The 25,220-nt window shown below is 39.1% G+C and overlaps 1 protein-coding gene across 7 annotated transcripts in view; it reads left to right on the top strand.

Annotated features, from left to right (window-relative positions):
• The window catches only part of MRE11 (MRE11 double strand break repair nuclease), a 78,980-nt gene extending 55,127 nt beyond the window's left edge, over positions 1 to 23,853 (top strand). For all 7 annotated transcript variants that reach the window (XM_078432989.2, XM_078432987.2, XM_078432988.2 and 4 more), the window contains 4 exons: positions 6,280 to 6,338; positions 9,560 to 9,627; positions 16,754 to 16,835; positions 19,672 to 23,853. In XM_078432989.2, the coding sequence (XP_078289115.2) occupies positions 6,280 to 6,338; positions 9,560 to 9,627; positions 16,754 to 16,835; positions 19,672 to 19,728 (266 nt within the window). In that variant the 3' untranslated portion in view covers positions 19,729 to 23,853. The remainder of the gene's footprint in view (positions 1 to 6,279; positions 6,339 to 9,559; positions 9,628 to 16,753; positions 16,836 to 19,671) is intronic.
• Positions 23,854 to 25,220: the final 1,367 nt, after the last annotated feature.

Genomic DNA, 25,220 nt, shown 5'->3' with positions numbered 1-25,220 from the left:
GTGATATTCTTAATAACATTATCTTTTCTCTAGTTTACTTTGTTGTAAGAATACAGTATATAATACAATGTGAAAAATAAGTGTTAATCAACTGTTTATGTTGTCAGTAAGCCTTCCAATAAATAGTAGGCCATTAGTAGTTAAGTTTTGGGGGAGTCAGAAGTTACGTGGGGATTTTGGATTGTGCAGGAGTCAGTGCCCCTAACCCCTGAGTTGTTCAAAAGTCAGTTGTACCACTGGTTTCCAGAACAAGGTAAGATTAGATACCTACCTACTAGTTCTCAATAGAACAGTCTTTGCATTATACAGAGTAACCTATCTAATTAATGTGAAGATAGAGTCAACTGCCCCAGAAGGAAGTGAATTATTACACTGTCAGAGGAAGTTTTCCACATTATTGGATGGCAACTGACATTGGAGGAAGGATACAAACATTAGATCAAGTAAATGACTCTTAACCTTCTTATCGAAAGTTCGGTTGCTATATTTTTCCTCAGTGATTATTCAGTACTTGAGTAGAGCTAGCTGAGATCTTTGCCTTTACTCCAAAAGCATGCTGTCTTTGATGCCATTTAGGAAATGGCATCCAAAAAGGTGCTCTTGCATTCTTGGCAGGACTGAGATAAAGCCGAGAAGGAGAAAAATCAAAATGAGCAGCATAGAAAGGATGTAGGCTGAGTTCAACAAGTCAGTCACACTTCTATGTTTGTTTACGTAGTAGTCTCTACATAGTGGGGTTATTCTGAAGATGAGAAGCAAAGAGTCTGGCACATAGTAGGCCTTTACAAAATGTTCATTATAAAAACAAAAGCAGAGAGAGATAGGAAAACAAAGTAAAATCTGTACACTTTCGTGTTAAGCCACCACAAATTGGTTAGCATGTGACACAGAGGCATAGATGTTATAAATTACCCACCTGTCCCTCAGCCCAAACTGCCTTTTTTTTTGTCCTGGCTTAATTGTTTTACGTGAAGCTTTCCTTGGCACCAATGGGCAGAATTAATCACTTAAAAATGAGTCTTTTGTTGTTAGGAAATGTTAGCTTGTTAGCTTGCTTTTTTTTTCCCCCCCAGGTAGTCTGTTTTTCCTCCAGCCAGCTGTATTTGGTGTTTTGCAGTTTCTCTACATTGAATCTAGATAGGGGATTCTCTTTTATCCTGCTTAGCATTTATTGGGCTCTATGAAACTGAATTGGTGTCTTTCATCACTCCTTTGAGTCCTCTCCCTTCAAATGCTACCCCGGTGCTCTTCTTTTTCTCCTCCCTTCTGGGTCTTCACTTAACATCAATACAAGAATCACTCTGTCCCCAAGTCACTATTAATCTCTCTTGTATCTTCCATTGTTTTATCTTCCTGTGCTGTATGATCTTCCGATTGACCCATCTTTTTTTTTTTTAAGTAAACTCTTAACCCACTGTGGGGTTCGAACTTACAGCCCCAAGGTAAGAGACACATGTTCTGCCCACAGAGTCAGGCAGGCTCCCCACACCCACCTATTCTAAAAAGTGTTCTTTAAATGTTTAATTTTCATTGTTGTTTTGTGTTTTGTTTTTTGTTTTTTTTGTGGAGGTAGAAATTCACATAGTTCTTTTGAAATATGCTGTGTGATTTTAAAAATTCCTTGCAGGTATTTTTAAGCCTGTCTGTAATTTTGTGTGTGTACATAGTAAGGATACTTGTTTTGTATTCTGTGTCTAAGAACCTAGTGTCTGAATGTCTTTGGCCTCTTTTTATTGTCTGTTTCTGATTCCTGTGTCTGTTGTTTCTCATGTATGGTGACATGTTTCCTTGCATGTTTTGTTATCTGTTGTCCCTAAAAAAATCTCAGCAGGAATAATTTGAGGTCAGGGATGAAGGGAAGGTCCTACAGACATGATTCCTATTTGTTTCTCCGGGCCTCTGGGGGCACCACAAGTCTTAGACCACATTAAACTATGTTTAAATTTATGACTTGAGGTTCAGCCAGCTGATATGTACTTGCAAAATCCTGTTTACATCTGCTTCCCTCTTAACTGTTGGGGTCCCAGCTTAAGGTAGGGAGGAAATGCATTAGCCACCCCCACCTTGTCTTGAGCAGGCCTTGACCTATTGTAGATAGCTCTTCCTTTCTCTATACAGAGCTGTCAAGACCAGTGTGAACATTTGTCCAGATCAACAGGTCCCCAGGAAAAAGGATTCTGCTTGATTCTCTGAGTTCGAGCTTTTTTTCCATTTTTGCCTGTTACTTCTTTATGTGATCAGCAATTAAATACCATTCAGAATTTTTTTTTTTTTTTAATGTTTGATGGAGCATTTTGGGTTGCTTTGAGCAGCAGTGTTTGTCTCAACAACCTAGCCCCCAGTAAACAAGTAGCAGAGGTTTTATCCGTGTTTTCTTTCTTTAAAACTTACATGTGACTGCCTCCTTTGCATCTAAAACTTTCTATCTCATAAGGTTTTTTGTGAGCATTTTTTCACATTCTGCCATCAGCTCCTTTCAGAACTACTGCACTTGTGAGGCTTTCCAAAGACCTTCTTTCCTGAGTCCTGCTGTTACCCATTGATAATGTGGAGTAAAGCTTCTGTTTGCATAGAAAAGACAAGAGACCAGTTATAGTGCCTTAAAATGTTCACCGATGTTCTTTTTTTTTAAAGTAATAATAGTCATTTGTAAAAAGCAGCTATAGATAAAAGACAAATTAATGTGGAACTTAAGATTTCCTGACTTATGTTTAGGAGAAAATCTAAATGTGGTGTCTTTTGCAGCAGATGGTGAGGTTAAGAACCTGGGGTTTGGAGTCTGACATGGTATGGTCGGCCAGCTCTTCACTGGCTGCCTCCATGCCCTTGCCCCGCAAGCACCGGCAGAACAGGGACTGAGTCATTCTTTTTCATCACCGTATCCATAGTGCCTGGCATAGAGCAGATGCCCATTAAATACTGGAGAACGACTGAATAAAAACCCCTTAGAGATTGTATAGCATAAAGGTTAAAAGCCTGGTTCTAAAGTCAGAACTATTGGTTTGAATTCTGACTCCTTGATTTACTAGCTATGTGTCTTTCAGCACATTAATTAGGCTTTCCATCTTCAGTGTCCTCATCTGTAAGATGGGGTGATGATTGCATTGATCTCATTGGGTTATTTTGCAGATTAATGAGAAAATACATGTGGAATATTTGGTGTAGTATATATACATATTAAGCCCCCAGTAAGAGTAGACTGTTTCTATTCTATAAGCTTCGGATCCCTTAGCTATAAAATTGACAGTATAAAATTGACTCCACAGAGAAGTTCGAAGTATCAAAAAAACTTAACACATGTACATTACTTCGCACAGGATTTAGTAAGAATCCAAGGGAATGATTGCTGCTATTAGTATTAGTGGCAATGTTTACAATAAACTTAAGAAAATGGATGTTTTATAAATGTTAGTCTAAATTTGTGTTTTATGTAAATCCATTTGGTCTAATGGATTTACAATTGAACTGTCTCCAACATTGGGACTTTTTTTGAAAAGTGAAATGGACTTGTTAACATACATGTGTAAAACATTTTCATTAGGTTAGATTTGGTGGTAAGTCTCTGACAAAATAACCATGGGGTACTAACTGTATCTACTATAACTTCAGGATAAAAGCATCTTTAAAACTATAGCTTCCAGTTCCCTACTGTAAATGGAGGTATGAAGAGATACATAAAGGTAAAATTCTATTATAACAAGCCCCATGGAGTGTAGAGATTTATTATTGTACCAGAATTGTATTGGGAAAGGTAGATATTACACTTACAGCCAGCAGCAGTTACAAGTAAGAGTTGACAGCCCAGAGTTTTCCATTGAAGTTTTTCTGTAGAGGATGGGGACTGAGTGAGTGGTACCTCTAAAGACTCTGTGTTTGGATTTAATTTACCATCCTGGCTACCACTACTCCATCTACTACCACTGCTGCTAGCCACATTATTTGAATGCCTGCTACATCTAGGCACTTGCCCAAACGATTTACATGAACTGCCTCTCTTTATCTTCTCAACCGTTTTCTGCACGAATTAATTATTAACACTATTGTATAGGTGGGGAAACTGAGACTTAAGGAAGCCAGGGGGCCTTGGCTATAGTTACCCAGCTAGTAAGTCAAATGAGTTTAACTCTACAACCACCATACTGTATTGCTTCCTAACAGAACTCAGTGCACATTTTTCTGATGATTTAATTTACCTCACTGATACTTGTTGGGGATAAAAAGATAGGGCTCCTGTTTTCAAGGATCTGAGAGTTTGAGGAGTCAATTAGTGAATAATTATTGAGCAGAAATATGCTTTAAGAGTCATGACGGCTGGCTTTTTTTATTCACTTGCCCTTATTTAAAGGTCTTTTGAATAGAGTTAGAATGTGAGGCTCCAGTAATTGAGAGTAGAGTAAATAAGAACTTTGCTTCTGCTCTTGATCTCTGTTCTCAAATAGACATCACAAGACTGGGAATAGAGCTTGGAATAGGAAAAATGAGCAGGTCATAAATTTAGGCTAGGTAGAAAGATTCCTGAGTTTTCAGACGACGGTAATTTTTAGCTTTGTGGGATTCTTTGAGTGTTTGACTTTTTCAAGGCCTCGTATATTTTTTTTCCTCCTCTTCCCTTGTTGTTTAGTTTGGGGGTTGTCTTGGGGGGAAACATTATTTTGTATTAGGAAACTGGTAACGCTTGGGAGAAAATAAACCTCTAATTGGCATTTTGAAGTTTCTTCTGGGTTTTAAATATTACGCACCCAATTCTGGGCTTTTTGGAGGAGAGGGGTTAGTTCCCCACACCACCAAGCAATTCTTGGACATCAGCTGGGTTTCCTACAATTCAATTCCATTCTGACACTGCCTACCCAGAGGTAGCATCGCATTCCATGGGTTAAGGGCTGAGTCCCACACGGCTGCTTCCATTTCACATGCCAATCATAGGTCTGCGTGGTTAAACTTGTGCTTCTGACTGGCTCTCAATCAGTCTTTCCCATAATTCCCTCTTTGGGTTTAGTTAATTTGCCAGGGTGGTTCACAGAACTCAGGAAACTAATTTATTCACTAAATTACTGGTTTATTACAAAGGATATTAAAGGATACAGATCAGCAGCCAGATAAAGAGATATGAAAGGGAAGGTCCTTGTATCCTCAGGGAGTTCGGGGGCTGGCACCCTGGCATGTGGAAGCTTTCTGATTCACTACCTTTAAGCTCACCAGATCCCTCCTTTGGGTTTTTAAAGCAGCCTCCTTACCACTGATTGATTAAATCATGGACCATTGGTGATTGGTTGCACCTCTGGCTCCAGGCTCCTTTCTTGGAAATCATGGGGTGGGATTGAGTTCCAACCTTTGATTTCCAGTTGGTTCCCTAGGTAAGCAGCCCTCAGCTGTCGGTGTGGTCCTAATGTCACTTCATTAACATAGCAAAAGACAATTTTATGGCGCTCATTACTTAGGAAATTCCTAGGGTTTTAGGAGCTCTGCCACAAATGGGGACAAAGACCAAAATATATTTCTTGGACACAGAATCCTAAGCAGGCTCCAGGCTCTGAGCTGTTAGCACAGAGCCCGACGCGGGGCTCGAACTCACAAACCGTGAGATCATGACCTGAGCCGAAGTCAGACGCTTAACCGACTGAGCCACCCAGGTGCCCCTGTATTTCTTATTATAAAATCTGAAAATCATGGTTTTGGTCTTTGGAAAAATGAAGGGTCAGCTAAACTTCATGATTCTAACTAAGTTTATAAAGCTAAAATGTAAGGATTTAAAGGGAAGTTTTATAATAGCATAGAAGATACACTGTTTTCTAGAATTTTCCTCTAGACTGTTCCTTAGGTACAGAATATGGCTAACAAAGTAGAGGAGAATAAGAAAGACCTTACTGGAACCACATGGCTCCTAATATAGCCCCAGGGAAAGGTATTGCCAATTATAAGAGAAGGAAGGCATTAGAAGGGTCACCTTCAGTGTACCTGGAGTTAAATCCATTAGGTGATCAGATTTTAGCTTTCATGTATTTTTCTATAAAATGTTTTTAGTGTAGGTATGTTTATGAACACTGCTTGTTACTATATTTGAATAAGCCAGGAAATCGTGATACTGGCAGCTAGGCATTGATTTATTTGAACATATAATTTGATGTCCCTTTAGATTTTACACAATAGGAAATGGTTTTATAATTGGTCATCATGGATATTTGTAGATAGAGCTTACAAAATCTTCAGCTAAAGATGTGACAAATTTTCCTAAGTTATTTTAAGAGTAACATAATGGATGTTTCTTCTTTTGTATCATAGCCTTTAAATCTACAAGACAGCAGCCTTCCCGAAATGTTGCTACTAAGAATTATACAGAGGTAAGAAAAAAGTTTTTATAATTGGTTTTTAATAATTTATGATCCTGCATTCTGAATTGTCAATTCTTTGATCAACAAAGTAAACAAGAGAAGGATAAGTGTGGAGTGTTAAAGCTGGAGAGAACTTTATGAATTATCAAGTCAGGGCTTCTGGGATTTTTTTTTTTTTTTAATAATGGATCTCGTGATTAGAAAGCCATAAATGTATGTATCCAGGAATATTTTTAAGGATAACAGTGTGGAGCCAGAAAGGTCTGTGCGTGGAATATTAATATCGCACATAGGAGTTCAGTGCATATAGAGGTCTTAGTAAATCTGGCTATCTTTTATTATTTATACTCTCATAATACTATGGCTTGTGCCTTGATGGCTTGGAGCTAGACTCAAGACAAACCAGGCGGTCAGAATCTGAGGACCTCTGTGTTCAGATTTAAAAATAGGCCCTCTGCACCTCCTTTGGATTCCAAGAATTTGTATGGGCTTGACTCCCCTATTTCCTTACTTTCAAAACCCACTCACTCCTAAGCCAGTGTTCTTCCTTCTGTGTCAGGGTTTCTCAGTAGCAGCACTACTGACCAGATAAGTTTTGGACCAGGTGAGTTTTACTGTGAGGGACTGTTCTGTGCATTGTAGGGTTTTTAGCAACATCTTGGCCTATACCCTCTAGATGCCAGTAGCAAGCCCCCCTAATTGTGTCAATCAAAAATGTTTCCAGAATAGGAGTGGGGGTTAAAAATCCCCTCCAGATGAGAATCCATGGTCTGTATAATACCTGCCCCAGCAGCATTTTCTCAAATTTCTTTTAATCTTTTGAGTATGTGACACAATTGATCACCCCACTTCTCCAGGAAACTTCTGTCCTGATTTTCATTTTGTTCTTTTGTCTCTCTTCATCTTTCCCCCCCTTCTTCCTGTTGTCACTGCTACGTGAGTGTACCAGTGCTAGCTTTTGTCCTGAGCTCCATTTTATTATTTACATTCAACTGTTGTCTGCTGTCACTTCAAGATCATCATATCTAAAAAAATTATAATCACATCCACACGGTAGCTTCTTTCCTAGAGTTTTCTAATATAAGGCAGGAACATGAGTTCAAAAGGAACAGATGGTGCTAAACTAACTTTTTTTTCACTTTTTAACTGTGGTTACACATTGGTAGATTAGAGGAGTATTGAATACATTTGATTCCTTCAAGGCACAGAAGACAATCTTCTGATAGTTTTATGACAATGCAGAAATATTGGCTGGATTCATAGCTTCTTAGACAACTGCATTTAATGATTTTTTATTAATAGTTCAGTGTCAGCCTGGAGGGGGAGATCTCAGGTGCTGTCTTTTCACTGTTTTGTCCTCGGCTTCATTAGTTAGTTGACAACATAGCAACTAAGTGTATTAAATGTCAAGGTAACACTAAATGTAGAGGAAGAAGTAGTATTTTGGATGTTAGTATCAAGAGTCACAAATATCTTTACTGGGGCCTGAAACTACCAAATGGTGTTTAACAGGGATGAGTGTCATAGAAAGCTAGATATACAGTACTTTCCACATGGTCTTATACCAAATTTTAAACTGGAAATGGTCTCCTCACTAGAACCCAAGAAAATCACAGGCACTGTCTGCACGTGACCCTATGTGAGTCATTCACCTTAGGTGCCCTGGCTGCCGTGGTGTCCAGGAGAAAGGCGAGCTCAAACACATTATATGGAAAGAATACCATTTATGATTGAAGACATTGGAGGGAGGTCAGGCTAAGCTTCAGTTTTAACAATTGCTCTTCATGGGGTTTCTGCCCCCCTTTTTTTGTGACTTTTTTGGTATATTTAAAAAAGATTTTTCTTGTGATTCAATTATTCTTTTTTTTTTTTTTTTTAATTTTTTTTTTAAACATTTATTTTTGACCACCTTACACCTGTCAGAATGGCTAACATTGACACCTCAGGCAACAACAGATGTTGGCGAGGATGCAGAAAAAGAGGATCCCTTTTGCATTGTTGGTGGGAAGGCAAGCTGGTGCACCCACTCTGGAAAACAGTATGGAAGTTCCTCAAAAAACTAAAAATAGAACTACCCTATGACCCAGCAATTGCACTACTAGGCATTTATCCAAGGGATACAGGTGTGCTGTTTGGAAGGGACACATGCACCCCCATGTTTATAGCAGCACCATCAACAGTAGCCAAAGTATGGAAAGATCCCAGATGTCCATCGATGGATAAATGGATAAAGGAGATGTGTTGTGTATGTGTGTGTATATATATATATATACACACACACACACATACATACATACAATGGAGTATTATTTGGCAATCAAAAAGAATGAAATCTTGCCATTTACAACTACGTGGATGGAACTGGAGGGTATTATGCTAAGTGAAATTAGTCAGAGAAAGATAAAAATCATATGACTTCATTCATATGAGGACTTTAAGAGACAAAACAGATGAATATAAGAGAAGGGAAACAAAAAATAGTATAAAATAACAGGGAGGGGGACAAAACAGAAGAGACTCCTAAATATGGAGAACAAACTGAGGGTTGCTGGAGGGGTTGTGGGAGGGGGAATGGCCTAAATGGGTAAGGGGCATTAAGGAATCTACTCCTGAAATCATTGTTGCACTATATACTAACTAATTTGGATGTAAATTTAGAAAAATAAAAAATGAAATTTAAAAAAAAAAAAGATTTTTCTTGAGATTCAATTACTCTTTTTTTTTTTAAACATGTATTTTTTTTTTTTTTTTCTTTTAACGTTTATTTATTTTTGGGACAGAGAGAGACAGAGCATGAACGGGGGAGGGGCAGAGAGAGAGGGAGACACAGAATCGGAAGCAGGCTCCAGGCTCTGAGCCATCAGCCCAGAGCCTGACGCGGGGCTCGAACTCACGGACCGCGAGATCGTGACCTGAGCTGAAGTCGGATGCTCAACCGACTGAGCCACCCAGGCGCCCCTAAACATGTATTTTTTTAAAGAGAGAGAGACAAAGCCCAAGCCAGGGAGGGGCAGAGAGAGAGGAAGACATAGAATCCGAAGCAGGTTCCAGGCTCTGAGCTGTCAGCACAGAGCCTGATGCAGAGCTCGAACCCACGAACTGTGAGATCATGACCTGAGCCGAAGTCAGACGCTCATCTGACTGAGCCACCCAGGCGCCCCTCAGTGATTTATTCTTATTCAGGTGTTCCATTTCCATAAAAACTACTCCCTGTTTTGTTTTTCCCTTAGATGATTGAGGTGGATGAGACAGATGAAGAAGAAGACATGTTTCCTACCACTTCAAAAACAGAGCAGAGGTAGGTGCGGTGACTTTGTGCAGAAAGAAACATCTGAAGAAACTTAAAATTATTCAGAGCTCTACTTAACACATTTTTCTGTGCCATAGAAGTTTTAACAGATTTATTTTCCAACTGGTCAAGTAAATAGAGAAGTGAAAAATAGATGGAAGGCTGGTTCACAGAGTTGGTGCAGCATCATTACAAGTGTTTTTCAACGGAATTTACCCTGTAATCTGTTTCCTTTTGTCTGTATTACCCAAAGATTTTCCCGATGGAGTTCTGTATTCTAATTAACAGAAAATAATTTTGTATATTTCTTAATAGTTGATTTCAGCTTCTCTTCTTTGTTATCACATTTTTATATACTGAGTTACACAGGGTGCTGTGCTAAATAAACACTGAAAAGAGGATCATGTTGGCTTTTTCTGCCCTTGAAGCACTTACTTGTGTGCTTTTCCCTGTCCTTTTGGTTTTTGCCATTTTTGCTGTTACTGTAAGGGTTGACTTGATTCACTATTGCCATGTTCTCTGTGTTCATGTTTCAGGTGAACACTGCTTAACTTAAGCTCAGTTAATGAAAATTTCTACTTAAGAAAATAATCAAGAGCTTCTCTTAACAGAAATTTTCTGTGTGAACATTAAATTAGGTCTGATGGGGGACATAGTAAATGTTTTAGCATGGTTACTGCCTTTAGGCAGCATAAATTATAGTGGAAAAGAGAGATGAACACATTTCAGTCCATTAAAGGATGATGAGTCAGTACATAATCGTGTGTGAAATTTTATGATACAGACTAGGTGTGAGTGCTTATAGGCCCTTAGAAAACGGAGCAAGAATTGTGGGCTATGAAAAAAGAAAAGGCTTTATAGAATGAGTAAAATCTACCTGAGATTTTGAAGATAGGAATCATCTGGAGCAAAGAGGTGGAAAAGGACAGCTGAGAGTGATGGCCTGAGTGGGAGCTGTGGCACTAAGCGGGAGAATGAGAAAAAACTCTGCCTCCGTGTTTCTCACACTGTTTTTCATGATCTCAGCCTTTTTTCGTTACCTAAGGATAAAAATTAAATTTGACTTAAATTAATTAAAATAACTTAAATTTAATTTCTCCCTAACAAGAGAAATTAAATACTAAAGAATGAAATTTTGCTGGGTAGGATTGAGTTTGGGAAGGGTCAAAACCATTGTAGTATCTCAGTATTTTTCACCCACCCCATCTCCCGGGACCAGTTTTAATTCCTTGGGTGTGATGTTGACCCCACCGAGAATGTATGCTTTATGTGAATTACGGGTCTGTGTTGGAAAAATTGGTAGGTATAGTTCCCTATCCACTTATTTCTTTTTTTTTTTTTTTTTTTTTTAACATTTATTTATTTTTGAGACAGAGAGAGACAGAGCATGAACAGGGGAGGGGCAGAGAGACAGGGAGACACAGAATCTGAAACAGGCTCCAGGCTCTGAGCTGTCAGCACAGAGCCCGACGCGGGGCTCGAACTCACGGACCGTGAGATCATGACCTGAGCCGAAGTCGGACGCTTAACCGACCAAGCCACCCAGGCGCCCCTCTATCCAGTTATTTCTAGGGTTAAACAGTATGCTAGGAGCTGGGGCTAGAAATACAAAAGAAATGTTTCCTTCCTTCAAGGAATTTCCACGTTAGCAGTACACTAATTATAAGGCACTAATAATCCAACAAGATGAATGTTTTATTCCAGTGCATTGAAATCTGAGGGAAGTGACAGTGTCTTCCTAGAATAGGTCATTGAAGGCTTCACAAAGAAGGTAGGTCACATCTGGGCCAATGATCAACAGATGTGTAAAAATGCTTAAAGGAAATTGTAAAGAATTTCTTCTGCCGTTGAAGGTCTTTCTAGCTGGGCTGAGAACCAAATTGACGTGAGACAGATTAACAGGAGAAAATCAAATTTAATTTTGTACATAGGGGGTAATCCACACAAACATGGCAATTCCAAATATATATGTCATTCTGAACTAAGGAGAAGAGGATGGGGGTCTGGGATGGCAAAGGGAAGGAAAGCAATTCACAAGAAGATTATAAAGTGTAAATGCTTAGTAAATAAATGTTTGCCGGGACATTCAGAATCAGTAGGACAAAGAGGACTTTGATCACACAGGCCTTGCTAGGTTTCTCCTGTTTGTCATACCTTAATATATGTCATAATGTAATTATCTATGGTGATAGCTCTCTTTCTGGAACAGGTCCTCTACTAAACTCTTTGTAAGCATTTGAGGGAGAGGTAAAGAGCTTTTCCTGAATCTGCTGGGGTTTGATTGCTTCTTAACTCAAAATAATCTTCATGCCAGAGTGGCCCATCTTGGTGTGGCCTGCCCTTGGCCCCTACCAAGTTATCAGGATGCAGCAGTAAACAGTAATGTCATAGGCCACAGACATCTGCTCTGAAAGGGTGATCTGGAAAGGCCTCTGAGGAGGCCTCTGAGGAGGCTGAAATCTTACTGAAAGAGACGTGGCCTTGCCTAAAGCACAGGGAAAGGCACATGTAGAAGTCTCTTGAAGAAGAAACAAGCTTACTGTAGACTAAAACATGGGAAAGAAGGAAGTTGGTATAAGAATAGGAGAGGCAGGAGTATATCATGAAGCAGGAACAGTTGAGCAAGGTAAGGAATTCGGACTTTATTATAAATGCAGGGGGAACACGGAAGGATTTGGGGAGAGTAGTGGCTCCGTGGGATTTACATTTCTAAAGGCTCCCTGTGGTGCAGGAGGCAGGGCACCAGCTGGCTGACCTGAAAGGCCGGTGCTGCTGTGGGGAGTCCCTGGACTCCCTGGAAGAGAGATGATGGAGACTTGCGCCAGAGTGGTAGCAGGGGAAAGGGAAAGAATAGATGGTTTCAGGTTATGTTGTGAGGTAGACATGACAGCAGTTGGGGATGGATTGAACATTTGGAGTGAGGAAGAATGGCATAGCAGGGTTGATTTCCAGGTTTCCTACTTGAACATTCACTGCCATACACTGAGAAAGGCATAAAAGAAGAGAAACAGATTTTCGTAAAGGATGATTGGCAGATAATCAAAAATTCAGCTTGAGACATGGAAAGTTTGAGATGCCTGCAAAATTGACTTGAAGGGGGTTGGTCATAGGCAATTGGAGATCTGAGTCCAGAGCTGAGATCAGAGGTTTGGATGATCACAAAATTTACTTCTAAGCAGCATATAACTGATACACTGATACTTAATGAAGCCATTGGAATGGATTGATCACCTCGAAAGAGAAGGTAGAGACAAAAGAGGGCTTGTGTTCCAGTACCTGGGTTTCAACCTTTAGAATTTAGGAAAAGTAGGAAAGGCAACAAGAAGGACCTGAGAAAGACCCAGGAGAGTATAGAGTTGCCAAGGCCAATGCCAGCCTTTGTAGAAGGAGTACACAATACTGTGATGGGCTCAGACGCAGGTTAGATTGTATATTTGCAGTCCGTAGTTGAGGGTCATTGAGGTAGTTAGCTCATAGAAAGATTTACTTGAATTTCTCAGTCTTGAGTTACTGTCTTCAACTTGAGTCCAGTATCAATCAGGACTCCTTTGGTTCCAGTCGATAGAAACATAACTCAAATTTGCTTAAGGAGAAGGAGATTTATTGAAAGAATATCCATACTTGTTTGGTCATTCTTGTCTTTGTGAATTAAAACACACAAAAACAGGTGTAGCCTTTGGAGGTTTTTTTCAGTGGCGCCTCAGTAGTTGAGAGGAAAAAGAAGTTTAGCTTGCGTGAAGTCTTTATTTTTCATTATTGGAATGGTGAAAATGCAACTTCAGTATGTTTGACATATATTTTCAGGGTATTAAAACTCGTGATGTTGTTGCCATTTTGGGCGGTCTACTTTTCAGAAGAATAAATGTTGACTTCTTATTTACCTATGAGGTAATAATAGTAACTGAATTGCTCAGTCAGGCACTCTTCTAAGTCTTTACATGTGAATTAGCCTGTTTGGTGCTCACAGCCATGCCAGGTATTCATGGTTAGAGCTACATTATCCTGGGGTGCCTGGGTGGCTCAGTCGGTTAAGCACCCATCTCTTGATTTCGGCCCAGTTCATGATCTCAAGGCTCATGAGTTCTATCCCCACATCGGGCTCTGTGCTGACAGCACAGAACCTACTTGGGATTCTGTCTCTCCCTCTCTCTGCCCCTCACCTGCTCGCCCCTGCACATGGGCTCGCTCTTACTCAAAAAATAAGTAGGGGCGCCTGGGTGGCTCAGTCGGTTGAGCGGCCGACTTCGGCTCAGGTCATGATCTCACGATTTGTGAGTTCGAGCCCCGCGTCGGGCTCTGTGCTGACAGCTCAGAGCCTGGGGCCTGTTTCAGATTCTGTGTCTCCCTCTCTCTGACCCTCCCCTGTTCATGCTCTGTCTCTGTCTCAAAAATAAATAAACGTTAAAAAAAAAAAAAAAATTTAATAAAAAATAAGTAAATATTAAAAAAAACAAAAAAAAACAAAAAAAAACTCTGTTATCTCCATTGTACCTTTGAAGAAGGCGAGGCACAGTAGGTTAAGTGGCTTACCTAAGATGACCCAGCTAGTCACACAGCCAAGACATTCTGCTCCAGAACTGTCTCTGTTGTCACTTCTGAACTTAATAGATTAACCTCTCAAACCGTTGTGCAGGCAGCAAGAATCATTTAAATGATGAGAGGCAATTTAGAAATTAACATTTGGGCAGTAGATCTGAAATCAGCCATGGCAGATTGGTATTTCTGATGACAGCAACTGAATGACATGATTTAGGCTGGTTTTGAAGAATTATATTACTAGTGGCAGGGTTTGTATGGTTACCCTGATTATAATTTACAGCAGTTAAGCTCTGCTACTTCCTAGGTATGGACCTTGTGCAAGTTTTTTTTTTGTTTTTTTTTTTTTTTTACTTTTCTGTGCCTGAGTATCTTCATTTATAAAATGAATATACTAATATTTACTTCATAGGGTTATGAAGCTTAAGTGAGTTCACGTTTATCAAGGACTAAGTACAGTGCCTGGCACACAATAACAGCCCTGTAAGTGCTTATTAAATAAATTAAGTAACACGCTAGGGAAAACAAGCATAACAGGAGGAAGGGTAAGCAGTGAAAGCACTAATATGCTTGCAGTTAACTTGAAAACAGAAATAGCTTCCAGTTGTAAGATCCCTTTCTGCCAAATAGGCAATGGAAAGCCTGCTTTTCCCTGGAAAAAGTCGTTCCAAACTCTGTCCTTGTACTGAGAATAAGAGGGCCCTTCAGGTTTGATAGAGCTGGCGGATAATAACGACCCTCCCTTTAAAGCAGCAAGTACAAGAAGACCCAGCCCCACTGGGCCAGGGGGAGGAGCAGAGGTTGAGAGGATTCTATTAAACGTTGCAGTGGCAGGGAACTAAGGTTTTTGTGGCACCTTTTATGTACCAGGCACAATATAAGGCCAATTTAACATGTTGTCCTGTGTTTATAACACTGCTACAACTGACTTACTGGCTGAACATCTCTAGACGAGGAACTCTAATTTATGGCCCCAAATGCTAGCTGAACAAAAATGGAGAAAACTTATACAACTCCTGGCACTCGATTTGATACACCCTTCTCCCTTTATTTCTTTCCCTCCCCTCTGCTGATTTCTAAGGATAGGGGATCCTTCACAGATGAGATCTGTAGGTCTGTGGGGTCTCTGAACTAGGATTCTTGTTATGATAAGATGAGCCACCATCCATCATAGATGACTGGCTTGTCTCTGGGTTCCATTGGTTATTGGGGAGACATCAGAGGCAGAGTCACATCTCAGTGGGTGTTTCCATAAACTCCACCCCTTTCTCCAGGCCCCCAACAAGAACTTATTAACCTAACTTTGCCACCTGGGCACTATGACTTTATACTCTTGATCTGCTTCCTGTCACAGATAGAAGCAAGTCAACAACTGATCAGGTAGTTCCTGCTTGGGTCAAGTATAGATAGAGATGGGCACTCCCCAAATGGGTCATTTGATAAATGTCCTTGATCTGTACTTCTAAAACCATGTTGTTCTTCAAGTTTGCTTGACAAATCCTCGTGTCCTTTACTTTTATGCATAAGAACCTGTGGATTTTTCTCTCTCCTTCTGACACAAGACCGCTTGATTCTCAACCTGTTTTCCAGACAAGACCTTCAGACATACTTCCTTTGCTGTAACAACATCCCAAAGCATAATAATAAATTATTAACTAAGAATTGACAAATGCTGCTTTCATTTAAGAGAGAAGTCAGCAAACTTTCTTAAAGAGCCCAATAATAAATATTTTAGGCTTTTCAGACCAAGAGGCAAAACTGAAGATATTCTGTAGGTATTTATATAACCATCTAAATGTACCCCATTTCAAAATGTGAAACCATTCTTAGCTCACAGGCAGTAAAAAACCAGGCAGGCTGGATAGGCTGCATGCTCTAGTGATCTAAGAAGACAGAATTCTTATGGATAAAAAGACATACGAATATAAGTTTCATTAATTAGCACAAGTTAAGCTTCATAAGGATGGGAATCTTGATCTTCTTGTACACTGATATTTCCCAAGACCTATCAGAGTACCTGGAAAAGAGCAAACACTCAGTATATATTTGCTGTTTGCTTTGGATTGAACACAAATCATATAACGACGCAACCCTAGAAAGCAGTGAGCCTTTCCTAAAATCGTTTTAGCCTGTTGAAGAGACAAAACTGATATTTGAATAAAAAGTATTTCAGTGTTGCCACAATTTTTAGGAGTGGGGGCTGGTAGTAGACGCATGTTAGTAACATGCTGAGCCCTATACTAACAAGCAAGTATCAGTGTAGTGTTTAATGTATGTCAGGCACTGATCTGAGTAAGTATATTAACACAATTAATCTCTAAAAATTATTATCCTCATTTTACGGATGAGGAAATTGAGGCAGAGAGGCTAAGTAACTTGCCTAAAGCCACATAGCTAGTAAACAACAAAACTGGAATTCAAACCCTGGCCCCAGAGTCCTTTTTCTCACCATTAAGTTTTTATGTTGCTAATGTACATTAAAGGGAAGGTATTAGCTAATTTTATTCGTGGCTGCTACTAGAATGAAACATTTAGCTAAAAAGGCACTTCTGATGAATTCTGATTCATTTTCCTTGTTTTTTCCATGTTTCTGCCTCAGGTGTCCGAGCACATCATCATCATCAAGCAAGCGCATGTCCCAAAGCCAAATAGCTAAAGGGGTCGATTTTGAATCAGATGAGGTAATAAAGTAATATTATTCAATCTTCTTTAATTTTTAGCAATTCATAAAATTTAAATAAGGACTGGGGCACCTGGGTGGCAGTCGATTGAGTGTCTGACTGTGGCTCAGGTCGTGATCTCACAGTTTGTGAGTGCTTTCAACACAGAGCGTGCTTCAGATCCTCTGCGCCCCCCCCCCCCCCGCCCCTCCCTGCTCGCGCTTGCTCTGACACTCTCTTCTCTGTCTCTCTCTCTGTCTCTCTCGGTCTCTCAAAAATAAATAAACATTTTTTAAAAATGTAAATAGGGACTGCTAAGCTAGTTGCTGGAAATTATTTTTTAAAATAGTTTCATTGATAACCTTCCTTTGAACTGCACTTAAGATGTTAAGAGTCCGTAAGTAGCATCTGTTGAGTACCTGCAAGTGTAAATACTCGGACGTAAAAGGCCTGCCAATTTTTGAAATAAGATAATTTGCCCTGTTAATGGATCAGAATAGTTGTTTTCAGCATCTGTCATTTATATTTGGAGAAGTGATGAAATATTCTTAAAGTTTTTAATGTTACTTTAATAAAATATTTGTTAAGTACCCACTGTATGCTTTACACATTTCCTATATAAAATGGTATGTGGTGGTGATTCTCATTCACAAAGGTGTTCAGATATGCACTGAAATATTAAATGGCAGGATATGTGAAAGAAACCAAGTGAAGACAAGTTGAGTCTGGGCCAGAAAAGGAGCAAAGAAGGAATAGGACAAGGCAGACTCAGGACTTGCCTCTTGGTTTTATTCGTTTGTTGGTTCAGCTACCTTGAATTAAATAAAGTCTGGCCTTTCCCATTCCTCCATGGAGGCCATTTGAAAGGACTTTGCTAGTTTTTTGTTGAATTGTTTTAAGGCGTTTTTCTTAAGTCTGTAACCTCTTTTGTTTATTTTTACTTAAAAAGTTTCTCAATTGTGACAAAAACACGTGGCATAAAACTTGCCATCTTAACCATTGTTCGATGTGCAGTGCCCTCGTGTTCAGTATGTTCACTTGTTATGCAGTGGATCTCCAGAGTCTTTTCCTCTTTCGGAGTTAAAAATCTTCACCCATGGAACAACTCTTCATTTCCCCTTCCTCCCGGCCCCTGGTAACCACTGTTCTTTTTGTTTCTGTGAATTGGACTGATTTAGATACCTGCTCTGAATGGAGTCATAAGTCTTTCTCTTTTTGTGACTGGCTTATTCTACTTAGCACAGTGTCTTCCAGGTCCACCCCTGCTGTAGCGCGTGACTCACACCTTTCATTTTGAGCTTCACCTGTTGCTATCATGTCCCTGTATCCCAGCTGAGGTTCTGAACCAGCTTGAGGAGAAGACTCACCAACAGTTCAGGCTGCAGAGAAAAATGGCACCGTGAGCTCAATCTACCTATGGAAAAAACGAATATGTTTTTTCCAGGAGGGGGGTGAGCAGTTAACGTTAATTTGTTAATTCCTAAGCATCTAGATAGACATGTGGTTATATGTTACAGTTAAAGATTTGTATATAGTTCATGTTAACTGCAAAGAAAAACTGTTGACTAATTATTATGCTCCAATTTGGATTTACCTCTGGTTTATTAATAAGTTCTGCCTTTGATAATAGCAGAAAATAAATAAAAAAATGTGAATGAGTTTGTATTTTTCAAGGCATCCATTTCTTACCAGATAGCCAACTTAGCTAACATTTGAATGTGTTAATACCACCAACAAAGCCTAACACCAAATAATTACCCCTTTTTATCAGTGTCTTAAAAGAAACATAAATTAAAATTTTACATGCAATTTTGCTTTCTCTTCTGAATATTTAAAAGTTTTTAGCGGGGCGCCTGGGTGGCTCGGTCGGTTAAGCGTCCGACTTCGGCTCAGGTCATGATCTCAAGGTCCGTGAGTTCGAGCCCCGCGTCGGGCTCTGTGCTGACCGCTCAGAGCCTGGAGCCTGTTTCAGATTCTGTGTCTCCCTGTCTCTCTGCCCCTCCCCTGTTCATGCTCTGTCTCTCTCTGTCTCAAAAATAAATAAACGTTAAAAAAAAAAATTTTTTTTTAAGTTTTTAAATAACTTTTTAAATAAAAATATAAAGTTATTGCCTTAAAGCAATTCAACAAATTATCCTCAACAAATTTTATATTTTAGGCTTCTCGAAGGTTTTAGTTTTCCTACTCTTTAACTAAATTCTTCTGATATTCCTGTCAGCTCTTAGTATGCCTATAATCTGCAGCTTAGTTCCAGCAAGGGACCTCTTTCATACTGCTTCTTTTCCCAAAAAGACATTTGAAAGATTGATTTGCTAGATGTTTTTTTGCAGCAGTCTGAGAATAGCTAGCTATCTCTAGCATAAAATAGGTAATGGGAGATAAGAATTACAGCTATTTCTCAGTTAGGCCATGTGGCTTCATTATTTGGGGGGGGGGGGAGGGGGTGTGAGTTTCCAGAACATTAGGTAACACCAGTAATAATATGTAATTGGAAAAAAACCTACTCAAAAACCAAATAGAAATAATTTGAAGAGTATTAATTTTCTTGGCTTCCCCACATCTTTTTTGCCTTTTCGGTTAATAGAAATGTGTATGGTATGTATTACAAGTGTATACACACACACACACACACACACACACACACACACACATCAGGATCAATTATTTTGAGTGCTTCTTAGCAAGCTACTAGGGAAGGGAAAAGTTCATATTTATAAGGGATATATAAAACTGAGTGCCTTCCTCATGTGAAAGGAGGAAATGGCCCTTACTGGTGGTGGTGTTTACCCAGAAGCACTTCTGTCTTGCCTCAGTGAAGCATGGAACAACCACTCATGTAACATTTGTGTCATTGCAGGATGACGACGATGATCCTTTTATGAACACTAGCTCTTTAAGAGGAAACAGAAGATAATATATTTAATGGCAGTTTGAAGCATTCACGGTTCAGGAAAAATCAAAACACTGCAAGCAAACAGTTTACAGTTGAAGATTTTTTTAAGTATTGCTGTTAATTAAAGAATTTGAAAGAGACTTACTTAACAGAAAAACTTAACGTATAAGAATTTGTGTTTTGACGTATCGTTTCGTGAACATGACTCCTTTAATTGAGAAACATCCCAATTTGAGGACATCCAGAATGGCACTGGTTCTCCATACTTTTTAATCTAGTTCTTAACATTACCTGGGGATGCTCTACAAGATCAGAATGTTTTCCTTACATATATTAGCGTACATCTAACTGAATGAGGGCTTTGCTTAAATACCATTCTTGAGTAAGGATTAACAGAAATCTGTCACTCTATGTTTCTGCTTCATTATCAAAGACTGTCAGTATTTTAATGTAGTTACATTTAACCAAAGTTGAGGAAAAGAGCTTATAAAACTTAACCTCCTTGTAATTTTAATAATTTCTAAAGATTCTGGATTTCCTGAAGGTAAAACAATCTGTAAAACCGTGCCTAAGCTCATTGTTTGTTACTAAGTGTTGTTCTTTTTCTAATGTTTGTGATCGTGTCAGCCACTGAGACTTTGAATGTTAGATGTATCTTATACTTTGAATAATTAGATATATTTGTATTAAAAAATAGAGCAGTCTCTGAATTACTAAGTTTTTGATTTCAGTTGTAGCAAAGATTTTAAAAAATTGTGTTCCCATTCAGCAATAGTCATTTTCTCTATTCTCCATTATTCGTGGTTCTCTCTTTCTCCTGTGCTATAGCTCTCTCCTCTATTTCTAGGAGGAAAAGCATTAAGAAAGATTTATACTTAACTATATCTTTCTTAGAAGATAATTGAAGAACGTTTTTTAGATACAGTGGTCAGTTGGTCATTATGATTATATTAGATTAAAATATTAAAATACAACTTCTGTGGGATATCAGTGCCAAAATTTCATAGTAATAACATTTTATCTTAACATCAGACAGGGTTCCAGAAATCTTAGTGAAGCAGCCCGTGTTAAGTTCATATTTTCTCCCATCCAAGTACTAACCAGGCCCAACACTGCTTAGCTTCCAGGATCAGGCACATTCAGGGTTGTATGCCCGTGGACAAGTTTGTATTTCTTTACTGTGTTCAAGGGGGGTATAAGAATTGGACCTCTTCAGATTTAAGTTCAGTAATTTCGTTCTCTGTCTTAAGACTGTTAAAACACCCTTAGAGTGTTCCTTCCTATCGTCCAAGAGGTACCTATATTTAAAGACTCCTTAGGGAATTTGTAGATCTGGGCGGTACAACAAGCACACATTTCTTCATCTGTAGAGTTATACACTTGACTGAGCAGTAGTCATGATTATTGGCACGGTCACACCTGGACTGTGTCAAATTATAAAAGAACATTTGCCTGGTGGCTGTCTCCATATTATAGCCCTTTGAAATGGCCTAGGCCTGGGATATAACCTTCTATTGGGATAAAGTGTGAATCTGTTTTAAATATTAAAAAATATATATTTTCTGTACCTAGCTTGAGCGTAAGGATTAGTTTAGCAGGTAGTATTAATCAGTGAAGGCGTTGTCCTGCGAAATATTCTCAGGTCCATGGGCCCACATCTTTAATACTCCCAGCAGAAATGAAACCAGGAGTGAGAGTTGCTTTCCCTGCAGAATGGAAGCTGGTTTGGGCAGTGGTGTGTGGGCAGCGTAGTGCCGCCCCTGCACAGCTGGCGTCTGTTAATGGCCCTTCTCACCTGCCGCCAAGATGTGCTCGGGCGAGGGGCATAGTGAAGGAGACAGTGACAAAAGCATCCTGACCAAGTCCTACGAAAAATGAATAAGACTTTCTCTTTTTCTGAAAATTGCTCCATGGTATAAAAAAAAAAGGTACTAAGTGTAACGCAGTTAGCTCCTAGGAAAAGGGATCCCAGGGCAGTGAGAGGTGAAACCCTGTTCACTTAATCCGAATCATTTTGTTAACGGTGCGTGTCACGTCCTGGAAACAGGAAAGAAAATCCTTTCTGATTGGATATTGTTGCATAGTTTCAGTATGCCCTTGGTACTTACTGTTGATGCAGTAAAATCTAGGGGTTTGGTGGGAAGTTTTCAGACATGTTTGTAGGTGTATAGAGGTGATTCCAGATGATTGCAGAGTACCCCCAGTTGCTCTTGGAGGCCAAGAAAGCAACGATGAAAACATTCTGAGGAAAAGAGCCTTCCATCATTTACCAAAGAATATACCTCTTTTTGGTGTTTTGTTCCTATCATAAAAATACAGCAGTGCATTTATAAGGCTAAGAATGAATTGTAATTCCAGGAAATTCTATAAATATATGACTGGCCAGGTGCTTAGGAATTTTAAGCATTTAGGCGTAAGACTTCATTCAGGTACATAGAAACCTTTCTTTTCCCCAAAATAAACCTTTAAAATTACAAGGTACAAGAACAGGAAAGTCATGTGGTTTAATAATTGTAAAGTCAGCACTCATGACATCTCTATGCAGGTCAAGAAATAGAATACCACTCGTGCCCTGGAAGCCCCACCCAGTGGCTCTCCCCTGCCCTCTGACTAACCAGTCTTTTGACTTCTGTCATGGAGAAGCTTTTTTATTATTATTACGAAATTTATTGTCAAATTGGTTTCCATAAAACACCCAGTGCTCATCCCAACAGGTGCCCTCCTCAATGTCCATCACCCACTTTCCCCCCCCTCCCACCCCCATCAACCCTCAGTTTATTCTCAGTTTTTAAGAGTCTCTTATGGTTTTGCCTCCCTCCCTCTTTTTTTTCCCTTCCCCTCCCCCATGGTCTTTTGTTAAGTTTCTCAGGATCCACATAAGAGTGAAAACATGGTGTCTGTCTTTCTCTGTATGACTTATTTCACTTAACGCTCTCCAGTTCCATCCACGTTGTTACAAAAGGCCATATTTCATTCTTTCTCATTGCCACATAGTATTCCATTGTGTATATAAACCACAATTTCTTTATCCATTCGTCAGTTGATGGACATTTAGGCTCTTTCCACAATTTGGCTATTGTTGAAAGTGCTGCTATAAACATTGGGGTACAAGTGCCCCTATGCATCAGCACTCCTGTATCCTTTGGGTAAATTCTTAGCAGTGCTATTGCTGGGCCATAGGGTAGGTCTAGTTTTAATTTTTTGAGAAGCTTTTTTTTTTTTTTTTTTTTACCACAAGGTGGTGCCTCCACCATCCGATGGCAAATAGGATGATGCAACAGCAAATCTGAACCGAAGAAGTTAGTATAGTTTTGCAATAAATTTGCAGCCTATGCAATAATACTAAACCTATGCAGTAGTACCAAAATTAGCCTTCTAATCTTAGATGGAAATTGTTTTCCGTATATCACCTGGCTCAGCCTGTTACTAAGGAAATTGCCAGTTTGATAAATTTTATAAAAGTTCAAGAAGAAACTATTTTATGTTTTTAATAAACCAAGAAAAACCCTTTATTAGAAAAATTGAATTAAAAGGTCTCCCATTGTAAAATTTGTCTGTTGAAATGTACTATATTTAAAAATAACTTTCCCCCAATGTTGCCTGATTTTTTGTGTGTCATACATTTAATTCTTAGTATTCTGTGGCTTTTTAGAGCTAACTACTAAGGATTATTATAAAACTTTTATAGAATAAAGGTTTGTGTTTTTGAGTCCAAAGAGCTTCCATATTCTTGAATAAAAAAAATGTATTTTGTCCTTTGTTTATCCCTTTTGCTACTTTTTATCTTAATGTTTATTAGCTAGGTCTGAAAACATTAGCGTTTTAGTTTGATCTTTGTAAAGCCAGCTCACACAGATTGCTGTCTCCATTCATGTTTGTATCTTTCCCATGACTGATCACTAGAACTGATTTTAGCTGTTTTTAAATTGTAAAGTCAGGGTGTCTTCTTTAAAATTCAAACAGTGAGGGGTGCCTGGGTGGCTCAGTTGGTTAAGTGTCCAACTTTGGCTCAGGTCGTGATCTCACTGTTCGTGGGTTCGAGCCCCACATCGGGTTCTGTGCTGACAGCTCAGAGCCTGGAGCCTGCTTCAGATTCTGTGTCTCCCTTTCTCTCTCTGTTCCTCCCCCGGTTGTACTCTGTCTCTCTCTCAAAAATAAATAAAGATTTTAAAAAATGTTTTAATTCAAACATTGAAATACATATTAAAATGTGTGTATGTCCCTGTAATCCTCTCCCCAGACTTAACCTCCCAACCATTAGGTACTTATTTGTCCATTACTTTGGCATGATTACTGACAAAAATTGTTGAATTAGAACCCCAAATTATATAGTCAAATATTTTAGTCCCCGTATCAAGGTGTATGTTCACCTTGGTACTTGATTGACATCCTGATTTTTCCACATCTGCTTTGTCAACCTCTTTTAATTAAACCACCCTTGTCTGTTTTGAGGGATAACGGCACTGCTTTCCAATGCATCATTTAAATGTTACCGCTCAGTTTGGGTCACATAAAAGAATGTTTAATCTGTGTGACCTGCCATCCAGAGTGGTACAGTGATTTTCAAAGGGCTCTCGGCCAGTGACGGTATATCCTAGTTGACTAGCCAAAAGAAGGGCAGCGGGTTAACCCAGACCACACTCTTCGGCTTCTTAGAGCCACTGTTTCAGTTCTCATGATCCATGTGGAGATGCCAACACTAGTGGGCTTTAAAAGTACAAAATTTGCTTGACTAGGAGCTTATAAATGTGACTCCAATCTACCTGTTCGTGCATTTGAACTGATTAGGTGGAGGGGTAGGTATATCTGGACTTTGAGCAAATTGCCAAGAGGCAAATTGTTTACTAAGGTGAGAGGCACGGCTGCATTTCTGTTGGTCCTTTGACAGTCTGGAAATAGAACGCATGAAATGGAGGCATCCATTTTACATTTATTAAAATGTCTTTCTATAAATCCTGAAATCAGTCAATTAGTCTACCCATCCGTCACAGACAAAAGCCCCCAATGGCTTATTATCCCAATCTTGATCGTAGAGTCTTTTAGTAATGATTTAAAATTTTCAAGAAGAATGGAGAATTTTTACCTTTTACCCAGATTCACTAATTTTTAACATTTTGGCATTTAAAAAATTTATGTGTGTATGTTACATACTTTCTTCATATGCAAATGTGAATATGCACACATACGTAATTTTTTTCAGGCTTTTGAGAGCAGGGTTTAAGCAGTAATGCTCCTTTACCCCTTAATACTTTAATGTATATTTCCGAGGAATAAGGATATTGTCTTACATGACACCAGTACAGTCACCACTTCCAGAAATTTTAACATGCATTTAATACTTTATATTCCAATTTTCTCAGTTGTCCCAATAATTCCCTTACAAAGCATGTTTTTTTCCCTCTAGTCCGGGATTTAATTGTATTTTTTAATGTATAGAACATTAACGTATGTTCAGAAGTCTAACCATTCAGCATATGTACTCAAATCTTAACACCCTTTCCCATCCCTTTCAT

This window comes from Panthera onca, chromosome D1, assembly GCF_046562875.1.
Source record: "Panthera onca isolate mPanOnc1 chromosome D1, mPanOnc1 haplotype 2, whole genome shotgun sequence".
In the NCBI taxonomy this organism is placed as follows: Eukaryota; Metazoa; Chordata; class Mammalia; order Carnivora; family Felidae; genus Panthera; species Panthera onca.
The sequence above is the reverse complement of the archived record's forward strand: the minus strand, read 5'-3'. Positions and strand labels throughout refer to the sequence as shown.